General features: G+C 38.2%; 1 protein-coding gene across 5 annotated transcripts in view; it reads left to right on the forward strand.

Annotated features, from left to right (window-relative positions):
* Positions 1-1,319: 1,319 nt before the first annotated feature.
* LOC134160491 (lysine-specific demethylase 4C-like) overlaps positions 1,320-23,154 on the forward strand; it is a 71,740-nt gene continuing 49,905 nt past the window's right edge. For 2 of the 5 annotated variants that reach the window (XR_009963561.1, XM_062612567.1), the window contains exons 1-2: positions 13,476-13,857; positions 20,786-20,961. Coding sequence is in view for 4 of the 5 variants with exons in the window: in XM_062612567.1 (XP_062468551.1) it covers positions 13,714-13,857; positions 20,786-20,961 (320 nt within the window). In the remaining variant the exon portion in view is untranslated. The other 3 variants (XM_062612564.1, XM_062612565.1, XM_062612566.1) reach the window with 3 other exon arrangements.

Below are 23,154 nucleotides of genomic sequence, written 5' to 3' on the forward strand. Positions count from 1 at the left end.
TGCTGGCACAGGTTGCCCCGAGAAGCCATGGCTGCCCCATCCCTGGCAGTGTTCAAGGCCAGGATGGATGGAGCTTGGAGCAACCTGGTCTAGTGGAAGGTGTCCCTGCCTGTGGCAGGGGGTTGGAACTGGATGATCTCTAATGTCTCTTCCAACCCAGACCATTCTGTGACACTGTGGGTTTATGACTTGTAAGCTGAAAGACCAGATGGGGAGAGGGGTTGACTCAGTACTTAGAAGTGTCACTAATATACTTTCTCTTCAACAAGTACTCAGCATGAGTGCTAGAGATCATACTAAAAAACAATTAAGTCATCAATCTTCTGTGTTTCATAATTGGATCAACGAATAGGGAAAAACCTGAATGAGGAACTGCATTCTACCACACTCTTTTCCCGTAAGTGTTAAATAAACATCTTCTTCACCACCCAAAAGGCTTGAAGAAGAAGGCAAACTACTCCCTCAGCTTCTTATACGTGTATCAGTGAAACAATCCCTTTCTTTAGGCAGACGAGGATGACTCATTTTAGAAACCGCTGGACATTATGGTGCCGTACAGTGATATTTGAAGATAGAGTTGCACTTTTCTTGGGACTGTAGGTAGAGCACACAGAGTACTCGTAAACTAGTCTCTTTTAAAGCATAGTGCTGCGTCCAAATGACAAACAAGAAAGTCTCTGAGCACAGAAAAGTTACAGCATTAGATATGTGCCTTAAAAAACTTAATAAAATAAATCCTTTATTTTCCATTAGTCCTGAAAAAAAGTCTTTGGCACTCAAAGATCGATTAAGTGTAAAGTAAGACATAACATAATCGGCATGCTTCAAGCAGTACCTGTGAGAAAGACCCGTCCTTTGTAATTTGGTCTATTTTCACCGTTTCGGGGAACGCACCCGCACCCTCCGGGCCGGCAGGTAACGCACCTCGGGCTGGCCCCGCCCGGCGCCGCGCCAGGTGACCACCCTCCGGCTACGAGCACCCCCACGTGACCACTCCGCGAGTCGCGGCCTCGCCCGCAGCGCCGCGCTCCTCACGGAGGCAGCGGCGGCCCCGCCCTCCCGTGGCACGTGACGCAGGCGCCGCTTCTCTTCACGTGCTCTCCGCCTACCCGATCCCCCTCCCCCCAGCCACCAACCCGGCCGCGCGCATGCGCAGGCAGCAGCTGTCATCCGCACGCAGAGCGGGGCGTCTCAGCGGCGCGGCGGGGAAAGGCAGGCGGGACCGGGACCGGGACCGGGACCGGGGACGGGGACGGGGACCCGCCGGTGGCAGCGGCGCGGGAGAGCCGAGCTCAGCGCACTGCCGCCGTTCCCCCCCTCCTCCTCGCCTTCCCTCTGCCTGCGGTCGCCCCATTAACCCTCTCCCGGACAGGTGCAGAGCGAGCTCAGAGAGGCAGCACGCTTGCGGGAGGGAGGAGGCGTGGGGAAGCCTGCCAGATCGGAGCGGGGGTGCGGGGTGTGTATGGGCGGGGGGCCAGCGGGAAAGCCGGGGCGGGGGGGGTGATGGCGGCGAGGTGGGTCACTGTGAGTCAGGGGGTTCGGCGTCGGTTCGGTCGGAGCGCGGCGGGTCCCGGCAGCGGGGCAGTGTCTTGCCGGCTGTCGCGCCGAGGCGGGCCGCAGCGGTCAGGTGCGAGGGCGGAGCGGCCGCTGTGTCGCCGGACAGCCCCCGCTGGGGTGCATGAGGGGTCGGGACTTTCCGCAGACGGGAGGGAATCGGTGCGGGGACTGCGCGTTGCGGGAGAGGGGATGGCGGCTTGGACGGGGCTGAGGAAACGAAACTGGCAGGTGTCGGAAAACCGCGTCTCGTATTGCCGCCTGTGGGCAGCGATGCTGGGGCGGGGCGGGCGGGGGAAAGCTCTCCGACGGATCAGGCAGCTGCCCCAGGTGCTCGAAGTGGGTGGGCAGAGCGAAATACGGTGTTACTTCTCTCTGTGTCTTTGTGGGCTGTGATGAAATCCTGTGGACTTTCCAAACAACCTCTCTCTCTTACAAAATACAGCCGCGGTGATACAGCTCCGTCGTTTCTTCTTGTCTTTAAGGTGTTCCTCAAGTTAACGGTGTAAAGTGTTATGAAAAGACTTTAAAGCTGTCATCTGAGTAGCACACTTCCCAAGCGCTGGTACCACACCTGTCTGATTGTGGTTATAGTGTTCCACACTTTCGGAGCTAGTTTCAAGATTAGGGCGTCTTACCATGTTACGGGAGCCTTCTCTGTACATGAGTCTTCTCTCTTCTGCGCTGGATTTTAACTGCCAATCTGAAATGAGAAGTGTATACAAAATACCTTTTTTTTTTAATTCTTCCCCCCCCCCCCCCCCCGGGTTAACTGTGTTAGGAAAAATGCTGGTGTCAGTATTTTTCGAGGATCTGTACCAGCTTATACTACTTATATAAAGCTTATACTTTATTTTCTTTATTATTAAACTGCAGCTGTATAATTCTTTGCAGTCTTTTCTGAGATAGCAACAGCAGCAATAGAAGTTATTTGGTGGCTATTAAATCAGAGGTTTTTAAACTGAAATGCTTCTTACAAGAAAGAAACTGCCTGGCACCCCAGTGCAGGCTATTTTTTTTTTGTCACTGTACTGTGGGATTTTTTTTTTGTTTGTTTGTTTTGTTCACATTTTTAATGATTCAGGCATGTGAAAATGACCATGGTATAAAATTTGTCTTGGGCTTTCCCCTTATTTTTACTTGACCTGTGATAACTAGCAGATGGTACTACTTCACAGAAGTACCTTCCAAACACAAGACAACATAAAATACAGGCATGATTTCCTTTTCAGTAGTCGAAATGAGAGTAAACTGAGCTACTGCTAGTCACGCGTATCTTCCTATCAGCTTCGGTTTGGAGTATTGTTATTGACTGCTGGCAACTGATGATTTTCTTTCAGCTCGCTGCAGATAGGGATGTATATGAGAGCAGTTTCCTTTCTAGGGACTAGCCCAGGCACAATGTTTCATTCAAAGACGTGGGTATGATTAAATAGCCTCCTCCTCCCCCCCCCCCCCCTTTTATTTTTTAAGTGGTAAATATGATGAAATAGTCTAGTCCTGTAATTCTTAGTCCTAAATTTCCGATGTGTATTGAGTACAGAATTTTGCATCTCTTGGTCTGATTTCTAAACAAATCAGGTAAACAGTTCTGCACCAAATCTAAATGCACAGTTGCCACAGTTAATTAAAATTAGAATTATTAGAAATTAGAAAATTAGATTAAAATCAGAAAATTATGTTGTCAAGTGCTAACTATTGGAATCTTTCTAAGATTATGAGCAAGCACAGTATTAATAATAAAAAAAATGGTGATGTCATACCTATTGAAAATTACTGGATTAAGTAGATTTAGAACTTCCTAAGTTTCAACAGCTCTCAATTGGTCTATTCAATACTGCAGTTGATTCACTTGAAGATCTTCAGTTTTTTCTGTAGGTGTCTTTTGCTGGGATATGTTTCGTCAGCATGGTGTTGAGCAGAATGTGAATGGGGTATATGCTGGTGTCAGTTTTGGTCAAGTTTGTTTCATGAAGGCGGTATTTTTATCCTACTATCCTCAACATAAAAAAACCCCAACTAATACACTTTGGAATACATTTTTAGTATACACAGAGCTTCAAAGAGACTGTGTTTTACTGTAATTCTGCTAATACAAGGTATTTTCAAGTTCTTTGAATCATCACATGAATGGTTCAAAAGACGGTGTTCTGACATGCCAAGATGTTAATACTTATCTAGTAAGAAATCTCAATAGTAATTTGATAGCTTAGTATTTCATATCTCAAAATGAACAAGTGATGTGTTCTTTTCTTGATTTTCATTTAGAGTCATAGACTGACTCATAAGGTATTTTGAAGAAATGCATTATTTTGTACTTGAAAGGTAGTAATCTTTTTGTAATCAAATCACATAATGCAGGTGTTCGTAATAATTTGCTGATAAGAAGTCCAGAGTGGGTTATAAAGCCTACAGTAGTTTTAGTATATGCAGAGTTAGGCTGTACTTCAGGTTTTGTTTAGGTGACGTCGTATATCATAATTCATTCTGCTGTAGGCTTGCATTTTGCTCCAACTTTATTTCATATCTTGAAAATTGTGGAATTTTGCATAGTGGGTAAGATGTTAACATGAATAGTCCGACTACTGAGTTATGCAAGCACTCATTTTTATCCTGAATTTTGTTTACTGTCCCACAAATGTTAGATGTATGCTTGGGACAGTATATTTAGGACAGCATACCCTAAAAACTGAGGACAATATACAGAAGTAACAGATTTGAAAAAAATGTCAAGTTTTTTAAGGTGTAGGAATTACAGGAGTTAAAATTCAAACCACATCTTCTTGTGAATACTGAATATTGAAAAAAATTTCAACGTTGGTTTCACTTTCTGATTCTCAGACATGACAGGATAATTCACTGACTGTTACAGATACTGTAGAGTTTCACAAATAAAATATGTTCCAGTTCCTTTGTGACATATCTGCCTCTAAAATGTGGAATCACGCGATTGAGGCTGTTGTGATTTAGCTTAGTAGACTTATGGAATTCTGCTGGGTTTTGTCTAATAAAATTAAATCGCTAGTTAGTAGCGGGTTGCTTGTCTCTAAGAAGACCTAGATAACTTGCTATTCATAATAGATGCTTTATCACAAAAAGGACAGTGCTGGGTCAGGTCTTGTTTCATTTTCACAGTTTATTTCTTTGCTTAAAACAATTTTTAAGTTGCTAAACTGGTAAATGAACCTATGCTTTTGAGCTTTATAAATCATAAATGTTTTGGAAAAAAAAGGACAATTTTGATTTAAAACTAAAATTAACATTGCAGATGTATGTAGAAGTCTGTAAGCTTCTCTAAAGTTTACAGACTTTTACAGAAGTTAATATGATCAATAACCTGTATAACAGATTTGGAATTCCTGGGAAATGGAATCTTTTTCAAAGCCAGATACATAAACTAGGTAGGCATAATTTGCATGTACATTTTCTATTAGTAAAGGAACAATTCAAACATAAGTATGCAAAACCAAATTACATTAAGAATTAACTATTTGCATGCTCTGGAATAGTTGGACCTGCAAACTATGCTTTTATGATTCCAGTTAAGTGAAAGTAATTCATGCAGCTAGTTATTGACTGTGCACTCTTGCAGTATCTTGTATCTTTGGATTTGCTTTGCAAATGATGTTGGGAGTTGGATAGTACTTACTTACAGGTTGTGCTAAAAACTCTTTAAAAATTATTCAGGAAAATGCAGAAGTGAATCTGCCTGTATATGTGGTAAAAATAAGATGAGCTTAAGGAGTTTTTGTTTATGTTGTAAATTAAATTGCTGTTTAGAGTATTGCAGAGTAAGACATATTTATCTGCAGTTTGTTTCCTTTCCATATCTTGAAGAGCTGGTTGTACAAATGCCTTTTTTTTTTTTTCCCCCTTTCCCCAAAGCAAACTCTGCAAATAAGGGTTAGGGGAAATAAAGTTTTGCTCAAGTTTTGCCAATAAACTGTTTTTTATTGAGTGATTCCTTAAAAAATGGTGGCTAGTACTTCATAATGTGATTGCTGTGTCTTGTTTTTTTCAAATTGGAAATGCGTATCTGAAAACGTCTTTAAATTACATTATTTTGTGCTTTCTTTCAGATCAGCCTCATGCTGTGGCTTTTTGTGCATGCCTTTCTCTGAAGTTTAGTTTCCTATTGTTATTTGAACAATTTTTTTCAGGATGAATTAATTCTTCCTCAGATGTTTATTGTCCCATAGTGTGGGTAAAAAATTCAAGAAAAGGAAAGGGCAAATTGTGTGTTTGAACTGACTTACCTGCGAGAAGTGGTGACTTTCCTAGATTTGTTCTTTTTTTCTTCCCATCTTCCTTCTTTTTCTCATTTACTGGAACTTGCTTTATGTAATTTGTTTAATTTGTGTTGTTGGGAAAAGGTTGTGGATATTGCTATTTTTTAATAGTTATTTAGCACTTTTCCATGTTAGCTTACAATTTTGTGTACAGCAAAGCAGAGGTAGTGTGTCATGGTTTAACCCTAGCTGGCAACTAAGTACCATGCAGCTGCTTCCTTCCCGCTGCCCCTCCCTGCTCAGTGGCATGAGGAGGATAACTGGAAAAAGGTAACACCTGCAGGTTGAGATAAGAATATTTTGATAATGAAATGCAGTAAGATACAATAGTAACAATAATAATAATAGGAATAAAAGGAGAGAAAGGAGGGAGAAATAAAACTCAAGAAATAGAAGTGATGCAGACTGCAATTGCTCACCACTCCACTGACCGATGCCCATCCCATCCCTGAGCAGCAATTGGTGGCTCCCAGCCAGGTTCGCCTAGTACTGGGCAGGATGTTCTGTGGTACGGAATACTCCTTTGGCTAGTGCAGGTCGGATGTCCTGTCCCTGTTCTTTCCAGCATCTTGTGCACCTGGTCACAGGCAGAGTATGGGAAAATGGTCATTTATTTAGAACAAGCACTGTCAAGCAACAACTAAAATATCTTTGTTATCAACGCATAAGTATAAACTTACAGAAGTGCTAAATAGAAATCCAAAACACAGATCTGTACCAGCTACTAAGAAAAAAACAAAACAGCTCTATGCTAGCCGAAAGCGGGACAAGCAGGCTGTGTTTTGGTTTTCTTCTTTCTTGTTCAGCAGTGTTTTCAGTACAGGGGCAATGTGGGCACCATTTGGCAAACAAGATGGTTCCCAAAAGCATCTTTGGAAGAACAGTTATGTGAAGTCTTGTGTGGTTTAAAGCCAGAAAGTTTTGGTTCCCTGCTGGTGAGGGTGGAACTCTACTAGTTATTTCCTTTTACACTAGAAGCAAAAGGAAGTGAATAGCCTTCGGAGGAGATCTGACATCTTAGTATTAAGGTGGAAAGACTATGCTGTAATACTGAAAGTTGGTTTCGTGTAATGAAGACTGCAGGTTTTTGTGTGTTTTAACCAACAGCAGATTAACATGCTGTTTTTCTGTTGTGTTTCATTCTGTTTTAATAGAGTATTTTCTAGTTACGTAAATCAGTCTCTTGCTTATAATTTGACTAAACAAAATTGGTAGTTTGGATTTCTATATTAGATACCAAATAAATGAAACTTGGTAGATCTTTTTCAATTTTGGGAATATTTTTTTTGTTCTTGGTATGGAGGATTCCGAGTGGAAAAATGGTGTTTAACAGATAATTCTCCCACCATTAAATTATACTGAGCACCCTCATAGCTTTAACAATATGGTAAGGTGTAGATGTTACAAAAAGCAGTCCACTGTTTTGACAGTGTTCTGTTTGAGGCTGGAAATCGTAGCTGCCTGGTACTGTTTTTTATAGTTAAGATTCAATTTGCTGTGGTGAGGTATAGAGGTCCTTTTCTTAGTATATAGAAGAGCTAATCCTGTAGATTCTGCATTTGCCAAGCAGTCATACAGAATAAAGCATGTAATATGGTAAGCATGTAATATGGTAAAATTCTGTTTCGTAGATGTAGGTAATGAATTCTTCCCATGTCCAACTTTAGTTACTAATGTCAAAGCATGCAGAAAGTTACTCTTTTCTTCCTTCTTTTTCTGTTGTGTCCTCCACCCGCTTCTCTTTGGCAGACCCCTAGTTTTACAGTCTTTTGTCAGGTTTTTGTAATGGTCATTAATGTATACATTAAAGAGTCAAGTTTGTTATGTTTGTACAGGCTATACAACTTAAATATTAAAGGATTTGTTTACAAAGCACTTGCCTGTCATCATAACTGGTGAAATGAGTTTGCATCTTGGATCATGTAAATACTGGTAACATTAATGAGATTTCATCTTGCTGTGAGTTGTGTATATCAGCTTTCCTAGTGTTGTACTTTGGCATTTTGAGCTAAGTTCATTAGTTTTTTTGGGCCACATACTGACATAGATGTGGTTGATTAGATTGTGCTGACCTCATGTGACTTCTGTTGTATTAAGACAAATGTAGCATTAACGTGCTCTTGGCTGATGATTTGAAGGTCTTTTGACAAGGCCTGACAATGGCTATAAACTCTTCAAAAGGCTAATCAGATTCTTTAACCCAGCTGTTGGCTCTTTACCCGGCAAACTTGGATAAGCTACATGCTTGCATTTTATCTAAATGTTGCGCTGTGTAATCAAGCATGTTTCAAGATGTTGGCACACTACTTGATCACCAAGACATTCAAGATTTATGGGCAGGTTTGCTGTTTACTGGATTAGGCTCGTAGCTGGAGCTTGTTTAACTAAAGCCTTCCCTCGATTAGTTAAAAAGGTTTTCTTCAGTGTTATGTGAGGTATTAATGCATGCTAATTTTAGTGGAGAATGTCTTCTCATTTATTCACATTGCCATCTGCTTTTCTATATGGTTATGGTCAGTCTTGTCTGTATGCAATACTATCTTGCAAGGGGGACAGAAAATGGATGATTACAGTGTTGATATTAGGGATTTGAAATAACTGTAACAAGTAGTATATATATATATATATATGTTACTGGTCTTTCTATTCTATAATGTGCAGCCTAAATGAATATAACTGCCCTTGTTTCTGTAACTTTTTGTGTTTACTAATGTCTTGCACATTTTCATTGTGTCGTAGTAAATAAAACCTCTGGAAGTTTTATTTCTCAACATGCACAGCTCTGTAATATCACAAAATAGTTATGTATACACACCTATGTGGAATAGTTAAGACAGTAATAGTATGATTGCGTGGATTTTACTTTAGAATGGCATCTTAGTAGTTACGTTCTTGTCTGCAAAAGAACCTCTGGAGGCTTTGTAACTCTTATACTGAACTATATTTTCTGTTGCTTTTATGATTTGGTAGTGTATTAATTAATTTTTGCATATGAGAGAGCAGAAGTAGGAATTTGGTGGGAGAAAGTATGCAGAACTCTTGAATTCCACAATGCCCTTGAGAAAATTACATAGAGAATTGGAAGGCAAACATGTACAGTTGGTTTGCAGCATAGCTTTGTTTTTGTGGTAAATTTAAACCATGTAAGTCGGTCTTGGTGCTTTCTGTTTTAGATTGACATTTGTAATGAACATTATTGCAATAATAAAATTGGGAAATGAGATTAAGAAGTCTCAACTGATAGGTCACAGCTGTACAGGTGTTAAATTACTAAGAAATCAAAAAGTGAATAGCATTGTCTATTGAGAAGTCTGTGGACTTCTAGTGTAGCAAGTACTGCACAGTCTTTATGGTCTTTCTATCTCCTCAGCTATGGAGGTTACATAGCAGAATCTGCTCAGGGAGTGTTCTTACAAACATTGTGCTTACCAAAGAGCTGCTTACCCAGTAAGTGAATGAAGTCTTTTTTTTAGGAGGAAGAAGGGTAGTGTAGGCGCATGGATCTGACAGTGTATTTCCACCAAAAATGACATAGCTGGCTGCTCTTTGTGGTCACTGGATAGGGAACAGGACCCTAAGATGCATGGAAGCAGGTGGGAAGAAAGATACTGTGTTAAAAAAAAATTGTATTTTTTGCGCTTCAGTTAAGTTGATCAGAAATTCTGCCTTTCTGATGCTACACGTGTCTTCGTGATTAGTTAGAACTTACTAATTCTGCCTGTGATACAGATGTGGGTTCATTACTGTACAGTACAGTTCAGTTATATGCTTGAGCCTTAATTTAGTTCCAGAGATGAAAAAAAAAAAATAACCTAGCTAGTATCTTTACTTTGGTATGTTTTGCAAACAGAAGTTTAGGAATCAAGCAGCAGGCAAACATGGTGGCATGTGTAATTATGGAAGTTAGATTGACAATTGGTGTTTATTAGTTTGAGTAACAATCCTTAAATTAACTAATTTCTTCATTGTGGCTGAGTGCTAGGGTATAATTAGTTCATTCAGTACATTGTTACTTTTAAAGCAGCTCAGGTAGTAAAACCGATGTGTTCTGGTGAGATGTCTTCGTTGAGAAGTTTTTTTATCATGCTTATTTGTGTGATAATTAGTCTGTTGTGCCTGGTGCTTGAAATCAGATACTAGCTGAAATCATCCCAGTTTTTCTCATAGCTGAACCACTTGGATATAGCTTTTACTTGTCTCTACCCATTTTCATAAGGAGTGTAGGAAATAATTTATCTTTGAGATTTACACTTCTTCATCTAAGGCAAGTTTAATCCCAAAAATTTATGTAAAACAGAGCCTCAGGTTTGTAGGAACATACACAGACACTGTGCTTGCATATGTTTTTTGCCCATAGACAAAACTAGGATAAAAAGGTTGTTTAGCTGTGCAGATGCAGTGTTTAACTTAGAGCTCAGAATTGGAGAACGGGGGAGGTTAGAAGGGACCTCTGGAGACAGTTCAGTTTCCCTGCACAGAACAGGCTCCACTGCATTGGATGGCTCAGGCAGTGTTGAACTGGCTTTTGAGTATCTCCAGGGGTAGACACTCCACAACCTCTCTGGGCAGCCTGTTCCAGTATTCGATCATCCCTGTGCTAATTTTTTTACTATGCTTAAACAGAATTTAGTGTATTTGGTTTGTGCCTACTGTCAGTTATACTGTCTCTGGCCGCCACGGGGAAGAGTCTTGCTCTTTATAGCTAGTTATGTGAGGATAAGATAACAGAATCACAGACTCACTGAGGTTGGAGGAGACTTCTTGAGAACATGTAGCCCAACACCGCTGCTCAAGAAGGGTCAGCTAGAGCAGATTGATCAGCACTGTGTCCGTTTGGGCTTTGAGTATCTCTAAGGATGGAGACTCCACAGCCTCTCTCTTCTGGTGTTTGACCATGCTCACAGTGAAAAAATTGTTTCCTGATGTTCAGGAAGAACCTCTTTTGTTTCAGCCAGTGCCCATTGCCTCCAGTCCTGTCATGGCACTGCTGATAAAAGCCTGGGACCTTCCCCCTTGCACCCTCCTGCAGGTATTTATATACACTGATATGGTTCCCCCATTCCTTGTCTCCCCTAGTCTGAACCCTCCTACCTCCCTCAGAGAGATGCTCCAGTACCTTTCTGGGCCACTTGACTGGCTAGCAGCATTCCTCCAAATCCAGCTGAGGACACCTTTAGGCATCTTTGCTGCATGGGCACATTGCTGGCTGTGTTTCCCAAACCCTCCACCCTGCAGGTGGAGGACTTTGCACTTCCCCTTGTTGAACTTCACGAGGTTCCTGTTGGCCTGTTTCTCCAGCCTGTCCGGGCCCCTCTGGGTGTCAGCACAACCCTCTGGTATATCAGCTGATCTTCCCATTTTTGTACTGTCTACGAATATCACATTGAATTAATTGGAAATAGTTGCTGTGATTGGTCTTGGATAAAATTACATGTCTGGGAGATGTCGAAATAGTGAGAAAGCAGTTCAGTTATTAGTTAGCTGAACCAGTTTCAGCTACTGCTTGTTGCAGCATGTCCTTCTGCCCCCCCCCCAAATCCGTTAGTGTTTTAGGAATGCTTGACTTGGTTTGGGGACACTGAACTTAGTACTGGGCATGTTAAGTGGATAAAGCACGCTATTGAGAAGTTCATGTATCCACTATAGGAAAGAATATTAGTGGTGTAAAAGACAAATTCGTGAATGGATGCTGAAGTAACTTGCTTAAAAAAAAAACAAAACCTCACAAAAACCAAACTAATCAAAGAATAAGTAACACTCCTCCTCTCTGCCCTCTCTGCCTCCCCACAAAGCCCCCCAAAACTGCACTGACAATGTTGGGTAATACTGGAAGAGTTGAGAGAAGGATGTTAACCTGTATGCTATAATGAAATAACTGCTCACTGCTGGGTATCATCTTTTATACAGTCAGTGGAATGGATTAAAAACTGCAAAATGATGAATAATGAAGGACTATTAAATTTTTTTCCCAGTGGAGAAATAGCAGAGAGTTTTATTTATTTTTTTTTTTTTGAGGTAGGTAGTGTCTGTATGTATGTGTGTGTATTTCACTGATTTATATTCTTATTTAATACATATAAAAGTGTAAGCCTAAAACCTGATTTTGTACAGAGGAATAAAATACCCTGTTTGATTATATTTCTAATGTCACTTTACTGTCAGTAAAACATAAGTAGTAGACGCTGTCTGCTGTACTTCACAGTGAAGGAAAGCATAGCTTCATCTTTGGTCGTAAATCTGAGTTTCATTTTCCTGGGACTGGTCATAGAAGCAAGATTGTACATGGAACTTTAATGGATGGGAATAAATGAAGGGCGCGTTACATATGAGCCAAGTGTTTACTGCTGAGGGAAGTTATCCCACTTATACATGTTGAGGTGTGTTTGCCTATATGGACTTGATAATTTAAATGCAAAAATACTCCCAAATTAAAGTGGTACTGATTTTCAGAATGTTCGAGTTGTAGAAATATGGTACATTTCATGTTGAACAGGGTTGAAAGTAGTATAGGGTGAGGAATAGAACGTTACTGAAGGTGGGAGCATAGAAGTAGTTTAATCAAGTACTAGCTAGAGAGTGATGTGCTGGGTGAAGTGGGGAAGCAAAAAGAAGAAAAATCATGACACAGAAAGCAGGCTAAATGTTGAAATACCTGTTGGAGGGCGAAACATGGAAAGACATAAAAGCATCCTCCATGTAGAAATGGAAGTCACAGAGATCGCTGTCTTTATGTGTATTGCTTGTTATCAATATTCTAGCCAATTTTGGTTTAAAGTATAAATTTTATTAAACTGAGTAAGATATAGCAGATAAAACAGCGCTGGGGGCGCCGGGGAGCCCTCCCCTCCGCCCAAGACGCGCGCACGCGGTCCCTGGGAGGCGGTCCTTTATCTTCTCCGGTTCAAGGCCCCGGCCAATCCTGTCGCCCCTCCTCACTCGGATGTTGACATGGCTCTTCCCCATTGGTTCCCTTTGTTGCAGGGGTCTCATTACTGAAAAGTTTCGGGAAGTTTCGAGAAGCTGCCAGAGGCTTCGAGAAGCGTCCACTGCCAGCCTCCTCACCGTCGCAGCCCCCTCCCCTCAAGCGTTGCAACAAGACACCACTTCGAGCCACCCAGCCCCCTTTTCTCTCTCACAATCCCGCGCAACAATACAACTGACCTCCCCCCATTACCTACAGAGTACAACAGTTACAGAGTCAAAAGGAGTATTGTTTCACATAACGACAGCCACGGAGAGCCTCCCTTCCCCCAAACTTCTTGATGAACAAACCCCACACATTACATTGCTTGCATGCTTTGTTTCTGTTAAGGAGATTTCAGAGAATGAGGGCTAATAATAGTCCAGTTGTTAACCGGATACAAGAGCTGATACAAGAGTTAGGAAATCGAGGTGCTTTCTCTATGTTTGTAGTGTGACTGGGAATGAGTAATTGGTTTTCTCCATACACTAAATGGGAATGTTTTATCAAATGCGTAGCATTGTTACTTTAGATGGTGTCTGTGTAATGTAAATCTCTAGAGAGGAAAAGGCAGCAGCTTGCAGATGGATCGACACAGAAGATGCTACTGTGATATTAAAGGTTAACTAGAGGAAACATGCCATAAAAATGGAGGTATGGACTGGACTGTCGTGATAGTGTTTGTGCTGGGTAAGGGCCAGATATTCTTGAAGGAGTAAGGAGAAAAAGTATACATGTGTGCCTTTTATGGTAGCATGGGCAGAGGATTTTGAAAGCTTTTTTCCTGTTTGAAACATATGTCAAATCTCAGAATTTGTTTTACTGATAATTCTTTTCAGTGTGTTTATTTTGTTTTTTTTTTTTCCTTTTTTTCCCCTTCTCTTAAAAGCTGGATTGAAAGGAACTGCAATGTCTGCTGTCATCTCAGATAGTCCTCCAAACCCAAGCTGCAAAATCATGACTTTTAGGCCTTCGATGGATGAATTCAGGGAGTTCAACAAATACTTGGTGTACATGGAATCACAAGGTGCTCATAGGGCTGGAGTTGCAAAGGTAAACTTCTATAATGTAGAAGGAAAATGGTTCCTAATACTTGTTTTTTCCAGTATTTGTATTTTGCTGATTGCAAAACTGATCATTTGAGTATGTAGTTTTTTGTTTTTTTTTTTTTTTTTTTTTCCAAATTATTTTCAGTTAATAGATTCTGAACTGTTTTAAGAAAGGGCTTTCTGGTATCTCTGATGTTTCATGTAAACTAATGAAGACGATGTGTACTGTTTTCTGTCTAAAAATCAACTGTTCGCATGTTTACAACAGCAAAAGAGGATTTCTTCTTAAAGGCAGACTTAAACTAGTTTTTGGCAAATCAGAACAAAATAAATTGGAAAATCCAGATTTACCAGGTGTTGAACTTGGTGTTTTAGGGTTGTGTGTAACTTTACTGGAGCAAATAATCCAGCTATTGTTAATGGGTGTCTGCATGAAGGTAGTGTTTGATGAGATAGTGTTTGAATGGAAATAGTTTTCTTTTTAATGGTGATTGTCTTACACTTTTGTTAATGAGAATTTGAGGTGTACTAGCTATCATTGCATTGCCTTTGCAATCAGGGCTAGGAATATAATAAATAGATGACATTGGGAACCTTAGCTGAGCTTTTCCCAAATTCAGTTATATTATGGAACCTATTTATTTGTGTGGGGATGATCTATTGCAGTCCTCTCATCGTGAACAGTAAGCAGCAAATTCATCATAGTGACTTCTGCTCAACAGATTCACACCCTTAATGTGTATGTGAGCAGAAGATTCTAGGTATGTATCACGCTGTGAATTATGTACGTGGATCCAACTTGAAAAAAATATTCTTGTTTTCATATTGTTTATAATAATAGCTTTATTTAGCTGTTCATAGTTTCTAATCCCGTTTCCTGGGCATCTAGCAAAAAACCCAGGAAGTGCCTTATGACCAGCTGGGGAGATGATACTGATCCTATTCTATTTTTGTCCATTTTCTCATGTTTAATGTGCTTGCTTCTTCGGCGTATTTTGTGTAAAACAAAGACAGGTAAGGATAAATTGTACTCTTTACTTTCTCTGGCTATATGATGCTATTTTATGAACCAGAGTTAGTCTGCAAGATGAAAAAAAACCCAAATAAAGATAAAAAATGAACTAGTTTATAAAGAAGAAATATGTGTGATATGCATTTTATTATGGCCATGTCTGTTGTAGACCACAGCTAGTCTTTTCATTCAATAGCATTCAAAACTAGAATCTTCTTAATTAAAGAAAAAAAGTACCTTGCATTTCATTTTCCTTTAAAAACTGTATATCTGTTTACCTCTGGCAATTCTGAGGAGGCGTATCATCAAATATGATACTGTAATCCTTAAAAAGTACATGCAAACTTCTTATTTCTGAGACATTCATAATAAATAAGAGCTTCAGTTACTCTCCATCAGGGTCTTTTGTGCTTATTCTTTTCTGGGAATGCTGGTTAGTGGCTTCCTGATACATGGTGCTAAATGCTCTTTTGAGGCTGCTGGTATACTTAAGATTAATTGTGGGTCATGGTTTGAGCCCAGTGTGCTAGTCTTTTATGTGTGTGAACTTTAGCGTATCTGGAAAGGGAGACTTCTTCATGTCTTGGCATTCTTGGTTGCAAAATTTCAGCCAGAAGTGTAAAAAGATAATGAATTTGTCTTACTGGAAATATTCTTTAGATTTATTTGAGGTATGAGTATGGCTTCTGTTGTCACTCTGTTCTGGTCCCTTATCTTGGTTCTGGTTCCTTTCCTGCTATCCAGCAGTTAAAGTTCCATGTGTAGCCAGTGTAGGAAAAAAAGGCAGAGCCATTGAGGATGTCCTGAGAAGAGCAATGGACGTCGTATCATTAGGAAAGAATGTGAAAAAAAAATAATGTGAGACAGTTTTACCTTCATTGTATAATTTGAAATTTCTGTAATACTGCTGTTACCTTCATGTCCATAGTGTACTCCATCCTCCCTTCCCCCCCCATTAACTCTTCTAGGAGATTATCTTTGTGAAGATTTGGGTTAGATGTAATTTTCTGCAGTAACCAAGCAACAGATTAATTCTTACGTATAGGAAATGGGTATGATTTGAATATTCACGTTACTGAAGGCAGAAATGACATAATACCAATAAAATATACTAACATTGTCATTTTAAAATCAGTAAACTTATGATTAAAAATGCAAGCTTTGTTTCCTGTAAACTTTGTTTTGAAGTTGAAACACTATAAAGAAATATTATAGTGGGCCAAAGCAGCAGTTACTCTTGTGAGGCACATGAATACGTGAAACTGGCTTTTTTAAATGTTAGATGCAGCTGTGATATCTACTAGGTGTTCCAGTGTTTTAAAGTATAATGCTGATGTTGGCTGTGGGATGGATGCAGGCATATCCTGTTTAGTTTAATTTTCTTTAACACTGTAAAACAGTGATCATGTTTCCAGAAGAACAGAGGTTAGGCTCTGGGCTTTTCTTCTTTACCGTGGTATGCTGCAAGATGCAGATGAGAATCCCGTAACTGAGTTGAAAAAGAGGGGGTAGTGCATTATGGTAATTTAAGTGACAATCAAAGAGATATGAAAGCTTTCAGGATTAGTATAAGAACGGGATAGTATGTTTTAGACACATATCCCTAGTTAACACTGAGTAACCTGTATTAATTTTTAATTTTCAAGCTTTTTTTTTTTTTGATTTAATTAAATACAAATTGAAACCATGTTCTGTGCTCATGAGATAATGAGAGCTTCCTTAAGAATGAACCGTTCGGTGTTGTTGCCATTATCAAACTGTAGCTGTTTATTTTGTAGTTTTATCTGGACTATATAGGTACCATATAAGAAATGGTTATGGTATATTTTTTGGTGTTCTCATTAACCATCTCTCAAGGAGATGATTATTAGAGCTCTTTATCAGGTAGTAGGGATGGAAAAAATTGGCTAAAAACTAATGTTCCCTCAAGTTGTACACATACATGCAATTAAGAGAAACTGGAAATTAGCAGAGTCTTAAAAGTAATTCCAATATTTGATGTACAGAAATTGCCACTACTGTCATAGCACTTGTAGTTTTATATCGTCTCTGTTGAAATCACTAAAGCTGAACCTACCTGACAAGAATGGAATTTGGCCCTGTAGTCAGGGATTTGTGGCATTTTGCATAGTGTAATTTGGCTTGTTTGAAGTAAATGTCCTTGTGTTTCTATGATTGAAAATGTGTATGTCTCAATTTTTTGGCCATACACCTATGATTTAATTCCCATGCCATCTATCGCCTTTCAAAACCATTTGTTGAAGCTCTTCTCCATGTACAGATCATTAAAATGGAAGTCCCAGGAGCACAGAAAAATACTTGTATATATCTGTGTTTATATGCATGTGGGGTACCTGCCGAACAGCTGGAATAATGTCTGAAAAAAAGCATAGCAAAACTTTTTAAAACTGGTCAATTACATTACTCATGTTTCAGTTGTGTGATTCAGGAAGGGTCCTTCCAACCATGGTGTGCAAGTCTGCTTTACCCATCTGCTTAATGCTAGAATAGCAGTTAAAGCATTTTTGGTTATTTTCAGCATGTCAGTCGGTTGCTACATACTACTCAGTTGTCTAGAGACTTTCTATATTCTGATTTTCACTATTTTTTGATATATTTCAAAATTACATATAAAAATAAACCAAGTATTTATTGAAAAAATCTTATCAAGACAGTAATTCATACAGCAAAAATATAAGGGGCATTTTCTGAGTTTTGGGCATTGGATTTAAAATAACAAAAATATAGTATTATAAAATGAACTTATAAAGGACCTAATTTATATTAAGTCTAGGATGTATGAACTCAAGTATGAATGCAAAGATAAAAAAAGACTACCAGTGCTTATGCAGTAACAGTAACTTAAGCTTTAAACAGAGATCATAAGCAGAGTAGGCATACCCAACGCTTTAGATTAAATGTGAAAGTGTGTAAGGGAGACCTCTCAAGCTGTGTGGAAGAATACGTGTAAGTAAATGTCTGTAGGTCTCGCACGTGGTGTGTATGTGTGTGTGAACACAGTGTTTTTTCTTTTTCTTTTTTTTTTTAAAGTTCCTAATAGTATGCCTGGAATAAATGATTAAGGTACTAGAGAAACAATATTAAACCATTTATTTCCAGAGCGGAAAACATGCTATGGCATCTCTGGAGCAAACTGGCTAAAATATTTGGCTTTTGAAAGTATGGAATGAGCTTTATGAATAGGCAATGTATTCTAGTCTTACTGTTACAGAGGATCATATACTTAAAAACGAAAACAGGGACCAGAGGTAACAAAACAAATGAAAATTAAGGAACACTGCTAGATTAGTTGCTTTTATTTGAATGAGAAGTGTTTTGGAGACTCAAACTGCATTTAGATAGAGCAAAGTAGTTAATTTGCAGTTGCATTGGCAACTAGTAAAGTAATTTTGTAATGTGATATTGAAAATGTGGCAACAATAAGAAAACATTTTTCAGAAGAGGAGGAGCAGAAGTAGCTACATAAAAGGAGTAGCCAGTGCCATTCAGAATCAAATGCAGAACCAAATGCAGAACAGGAGATTAGCAGTATGTGAAAGAGGATTGAACAGGAGTTTGTGTTGGTAGCACTCTGAAATAACCTTGGTTGTATTAATGTGCAGCCTTAATGAAGGAGACAGTGTTGTAACTAAGATGTCCCTACCTAAAACTATATTTCATGCTGAATAACAGTAGTGTTAATATGCGTAGGAGGTTTGACGTGTATCCATCTACGTATCTATCTATAGATATATAAATGAGAAATCCTTGCCTTAGTTTTTTCCCTTTTTATATTTAAGCTTTGCTGATAAATTCAATCTAGTTCGCTTCTGTGGAATAAATCTAACTTGCCTGACTTTGAATAAGTTATTTTTACTAAAGGGAATGTGAAGAAGCTTCAGTGGGACAGGTCAGTGATAAAAACTCAGAGACCATTCCCAACTCTGATACTGTGTAGCTGTATGTAACTTTGGGCACGATATTTTTTTTTTTTTTTTTTTTATGATCCTTAGTACATCAGTCCACACAGGATTCATTTCTCTAATCAGTACTCTGGTTACAACAATAATAGACATGCTCCAGTTAGCTGTAAGGGGATATTTTGAACCTGTATTCACAGAAATATTTTTTATTGCTTAAAACATACTGACCTTGAATTATATGACATAATGCAAATTTTGCTTTTCAGTATTCATATATTTGAGCCAAACCTACAAATTCATGCTTTATAATAATAATGAAAATGGAAACCTTTGTGCACATATTTGATTTCCATGCATATATTCTGAATGCATTACTTCTCTGCTTCCAAATCAACATTTTGTGTTTTGTTGATGTGCATATAATTTAAGATTTGTGTGAAAGAAGTAGAAGTCACAAGGTGGTTCAATTAATTTATTTCATGTTTTTCTCTAAAAGCAAACAACACCAAAACTTTGCTAGGCAGGCCCTGTACAACTGAAATCCCATGGAAGCCGAGAAGGAAAGAAGAAAAAGAGGGAATTGCATCTGTGTAAAAACTGGATAAAAATGCCTGTTTATGTTTAGAATAAAAACATTACGTATGGAAGTATATTACTACCTGATAACTTTTCTTCAGCTTGATGTGTGTGCTTGCTACCATGAATGGTCTTGCTTGGATTTCTTTGGTGAATGGACTGTTTGAGTACATTAGCAAATCACAATTTGTGATTATTTTCCAAAGGTAGTAAATGATATCAGGATCTATTTGTACTATTTTTTCAGAATTTTTTACTTTCTCAGAGTGATGTAACAGCAAAATCTCTTATGGACAATATTGTGTGGAATTCTGAAATGGTTGTTGGAGGAATAGCCTAGCTAGCTTTAAGATGCAACTTATTCAAGTAATATAATTCATGTGTGGCAGATGTATGCTTATGAAAGCCATCCTATTTTGCTGTATGCTGATCTAAAAGTTTCTAAGCTGATGCTTGTGAAAATTTGAGTGCCCCAGAAAAGAATGAATTAAGTGGATCAAAGGATGCATCATTGAGCCTTTGGGCAAGTAAAAGTTCAAAACCAGACCACCTCAAAAATATATATTAAAAATGTCTGTGTTTTAAAACTGGTGCGATTTCACATCTAGAGAGTTTTCTATTTTCAGATAAAATAATATATGCAAGGAATGTTCAAAATTACACAGCCTGTTAAAAAAATGGCATTACTAGTGGCTTCTTAGAAATTCCTGATGACTTTATTGCTAACACTTTCTGCTGAGGAGTTTTTGTAGACATTGGTCAGTTCTGTAGTATTTGAAATAAAAGTGTTAACTTTACAATTGATTAATGTGCACATAGCTTTAATCTTTAATTATGATGTTTAAACCATGTTAATATAAAACCTGGTTTATCTAAGTTAGTGCAAGCATACTGTAATGGAGTTGTACCCTACAGTTTTGTGATGGGGAGTAAGCTAAACAGATGCTACAATCTAAAGCTCTCTAAAATAGCTGTATTATTTTGTTTTAAAATTTTTTCATAAGAAATAGTTATTTATACTATTTGCACCAAATAGCATTTGGACAGGGGACTTTCAATACTTTGTATGTTTGTGTTTTTTTTTTTTTTAATAACAGTTTTATATCATGGAGTGTGAAGTGTTTGTGAATTATAAGGCTTTCTGATAATAAAATACTCTGTTACTATACATGTGCATGTTTGCACAGTTGCACATGATTGAATGTTGTAGATCAGCAAGTTGCTGATCAAAAACCATTTTGAATTGGTTTCTGGATTATGTAAAGAGCACTTGCACGATCAGTTAGTTATAGTGAAAACAGCGGGTAAGCAAGTATTCGTTTGGTCATTGGCATATGACTGGTTTATTTGATTTTTTTCCAGAATATTTTGAACTGGTATTGCAACTGTTGATGTCCTGGTTTTGATTTCTGAATTTAAAGGTTATCCCACCAAAAGAGTGGAAGCCAAGAAAACATTATGATGATATTGAAGATTTGGTGATTCCTGCTCCAATTCAGCAGATGGTCACTGGCCAGTCAGGGCTATTCACACAGTATAACATTCAGAAAAAGCCAATGACAGTAAAGGAGTTCAAGCAACTGGCCAACAGTACCAGGTATGTATATGGGGGGGTGTCTAAGCAATTGGTGATTTTTATTTTTTTTTTTTTTTTTTTTCCACTCAGTAGAGGTTTTTCTGTCTCCTGCGTTAAGGGTACCACAGCATTAATCTTGTTTCTGTTGTTGAAAACATGACAGTAAGAAAGCATCTGAAAAACCTGAGACACAATGCTTTCTACCTTTTTTCTTTCTGTTCTAACAAATGCCTATAAAGAAAATAACAAACATGATACAGACAGAGTTTCAATTTGAGTACAACTATTGATGTTTAATTCTTTTTTTTCTGCCTAGATATTGTACTGGCCTGTCATCATGTAATTCTGAAAAAAACCCAGCCCCAAAACCCAACAGGTTTTTTAACTTGCCCATAAGTTTTTGCATTAATCTAAACTGCGCTGCACTTTGTGAATGTCTATGTTCTGACTGTGGCAAGATGGATAGAATAAATTCTTCTCCATTCCTTTTGGTCACATAAAGAATAAATTCTGCTTCAGTATTTTCCCAAAACTGATAGGAAGTAGTTTCTGGAAGGTGAATCAAAAGATCCTATAGAGAAAAGATACTTGAATGTGATGAGGGAAGGTAACACTGCTCCAGTTTAAAGGAAAGTTTCTCTCATAAGTTAAATAACTTAATTGGTAAGAAGAGAAGCTGTTATCAAGATCAGGAAAAACTAGGACATGAATTCCTTTTAAAGAGGCTTCTCAGCAAATGTTTCATAATATCCATGGCCTAGTAAAAGTGCAAAACTGATCTCCTTTTTTCAGTTAAAAAGGATTGGTATGTTTCTGCCCCTATATTCCTTATGAAAACTTGAGGTTATCACGCTTACAGTTTTCTTCCTCTGGTAAGTAGGAATGGGAACCTATTTTATAATTCTTAGAATTACTTGTTCAGTAATAATATAAAACCTGTCAGGTATCTGATGTAATTTTCTGATACCTACTAATATATGCTTAAAGTTTCCATTTGATTAACCCATGAGAAACACTAATTTCTTAAAATAGTTTCATAATGCAAAAATGTTGTGAAGGTTTTAATATGTATCATCATGTTAGTTAAGTTCATTATATGTTTATCATTATTTTGGAAGTGTTTCTGTGTTTTTTGTTTTTGATTTTGTTTTTTTCAGAAAGTTTTCATCTTTTTTTGCTGAAATCAATTTACACCTTCATTACAGCAGTGAATTTAAGAACAGTTGTGAGGGCTTTTATCTATTACTAGCTGTATGTCTTTCTAAATATTAATCTATTATTGAAAAAATATCATGCAACCTCTTGTGACACTTAATGCAGTCTGTATTTCTTAAACTATTAAGTAGCTGAAGGCCCCTATTTTACCATAAAAATAATTTTGTTCTTTAATGCAGAAGACTCTTCTTCAGTGTTGTGATCATATTCTTTTGGAAAGAGAAAGGCCATGAATATCTGAGTTAAATCATAGTTGCTGTTAAAAGGATTGTGTGTGCCTAGTCTAATGCATTGCATCTTTTAATTTACACATTTACTTTGTTGCATTTGCAGTTCAGCATTGAACCAAGGTGCTTCTTCACCTTGACCTCTGGAAAATACGGGCATACCTGCATCCTGTAATCAAGCTACTTCTGTTACAATACTGAGTTTATGTATCCATATTACTCAGTGCCAAAACCTGTTTTCTGGAGCCTCATGATAAATTATTGAAGCAGCTCCATTGCTGAGATTGCTTTAGTTAAGATGTTTTGCTAACTTGCTTGTCTGTTCTGTGTTGCTTCATGATGTAAATGTACCTGGTCTACTTAATTCTTGCATGTATGGATTTTTTTTTTTTTTTCCCAGGAGTTGAGGTCTATGTAGTAAGTTGGCAGTGCTAATGTGAAACATTACTTCACAGTTGCAGTAATGGGGAGCAGATTTTCTTTTCTGAAGACCTAAATACGGGGGAATAGAGGCCTGACAAAGAATCCTAAGGCAAAAGCTATTTGATGGATGTTTTCTGTGGTACTGTGCTTGTGTTGTATTCCCAAAAGTTTGTACAAGAGGCTTGAATAACCTTCCAAAAGTATATATATAATTGTATTCATGCTATTAAAAGTATGGTGCTCAATGACAGGCAGAATTAGCACACTTAAGTTGTTCTGAGACAGGCTTTTGCAGGACCTATTACTGTGTTTGCAGAGTTGGTAGTGAGGCAGGTAAATAATAAATACT

The sequence above is a fragment of the Pezoporus occidentalis genome, unplaced genomic scaffold (assembly GCF_034315485.1).
Source record: "Pezoporus occidentalis ecotype Australia unplaced genomic scaffold, CSIRO_AGI_Poc_V1 ctg16, whole genome shotgun sequence".
NCBI lineage: Eukaryota > Metazoa > Chordata > Aves > Psittaciformes > Psittacidae > Pezoporus > Pezoporus occidentalis.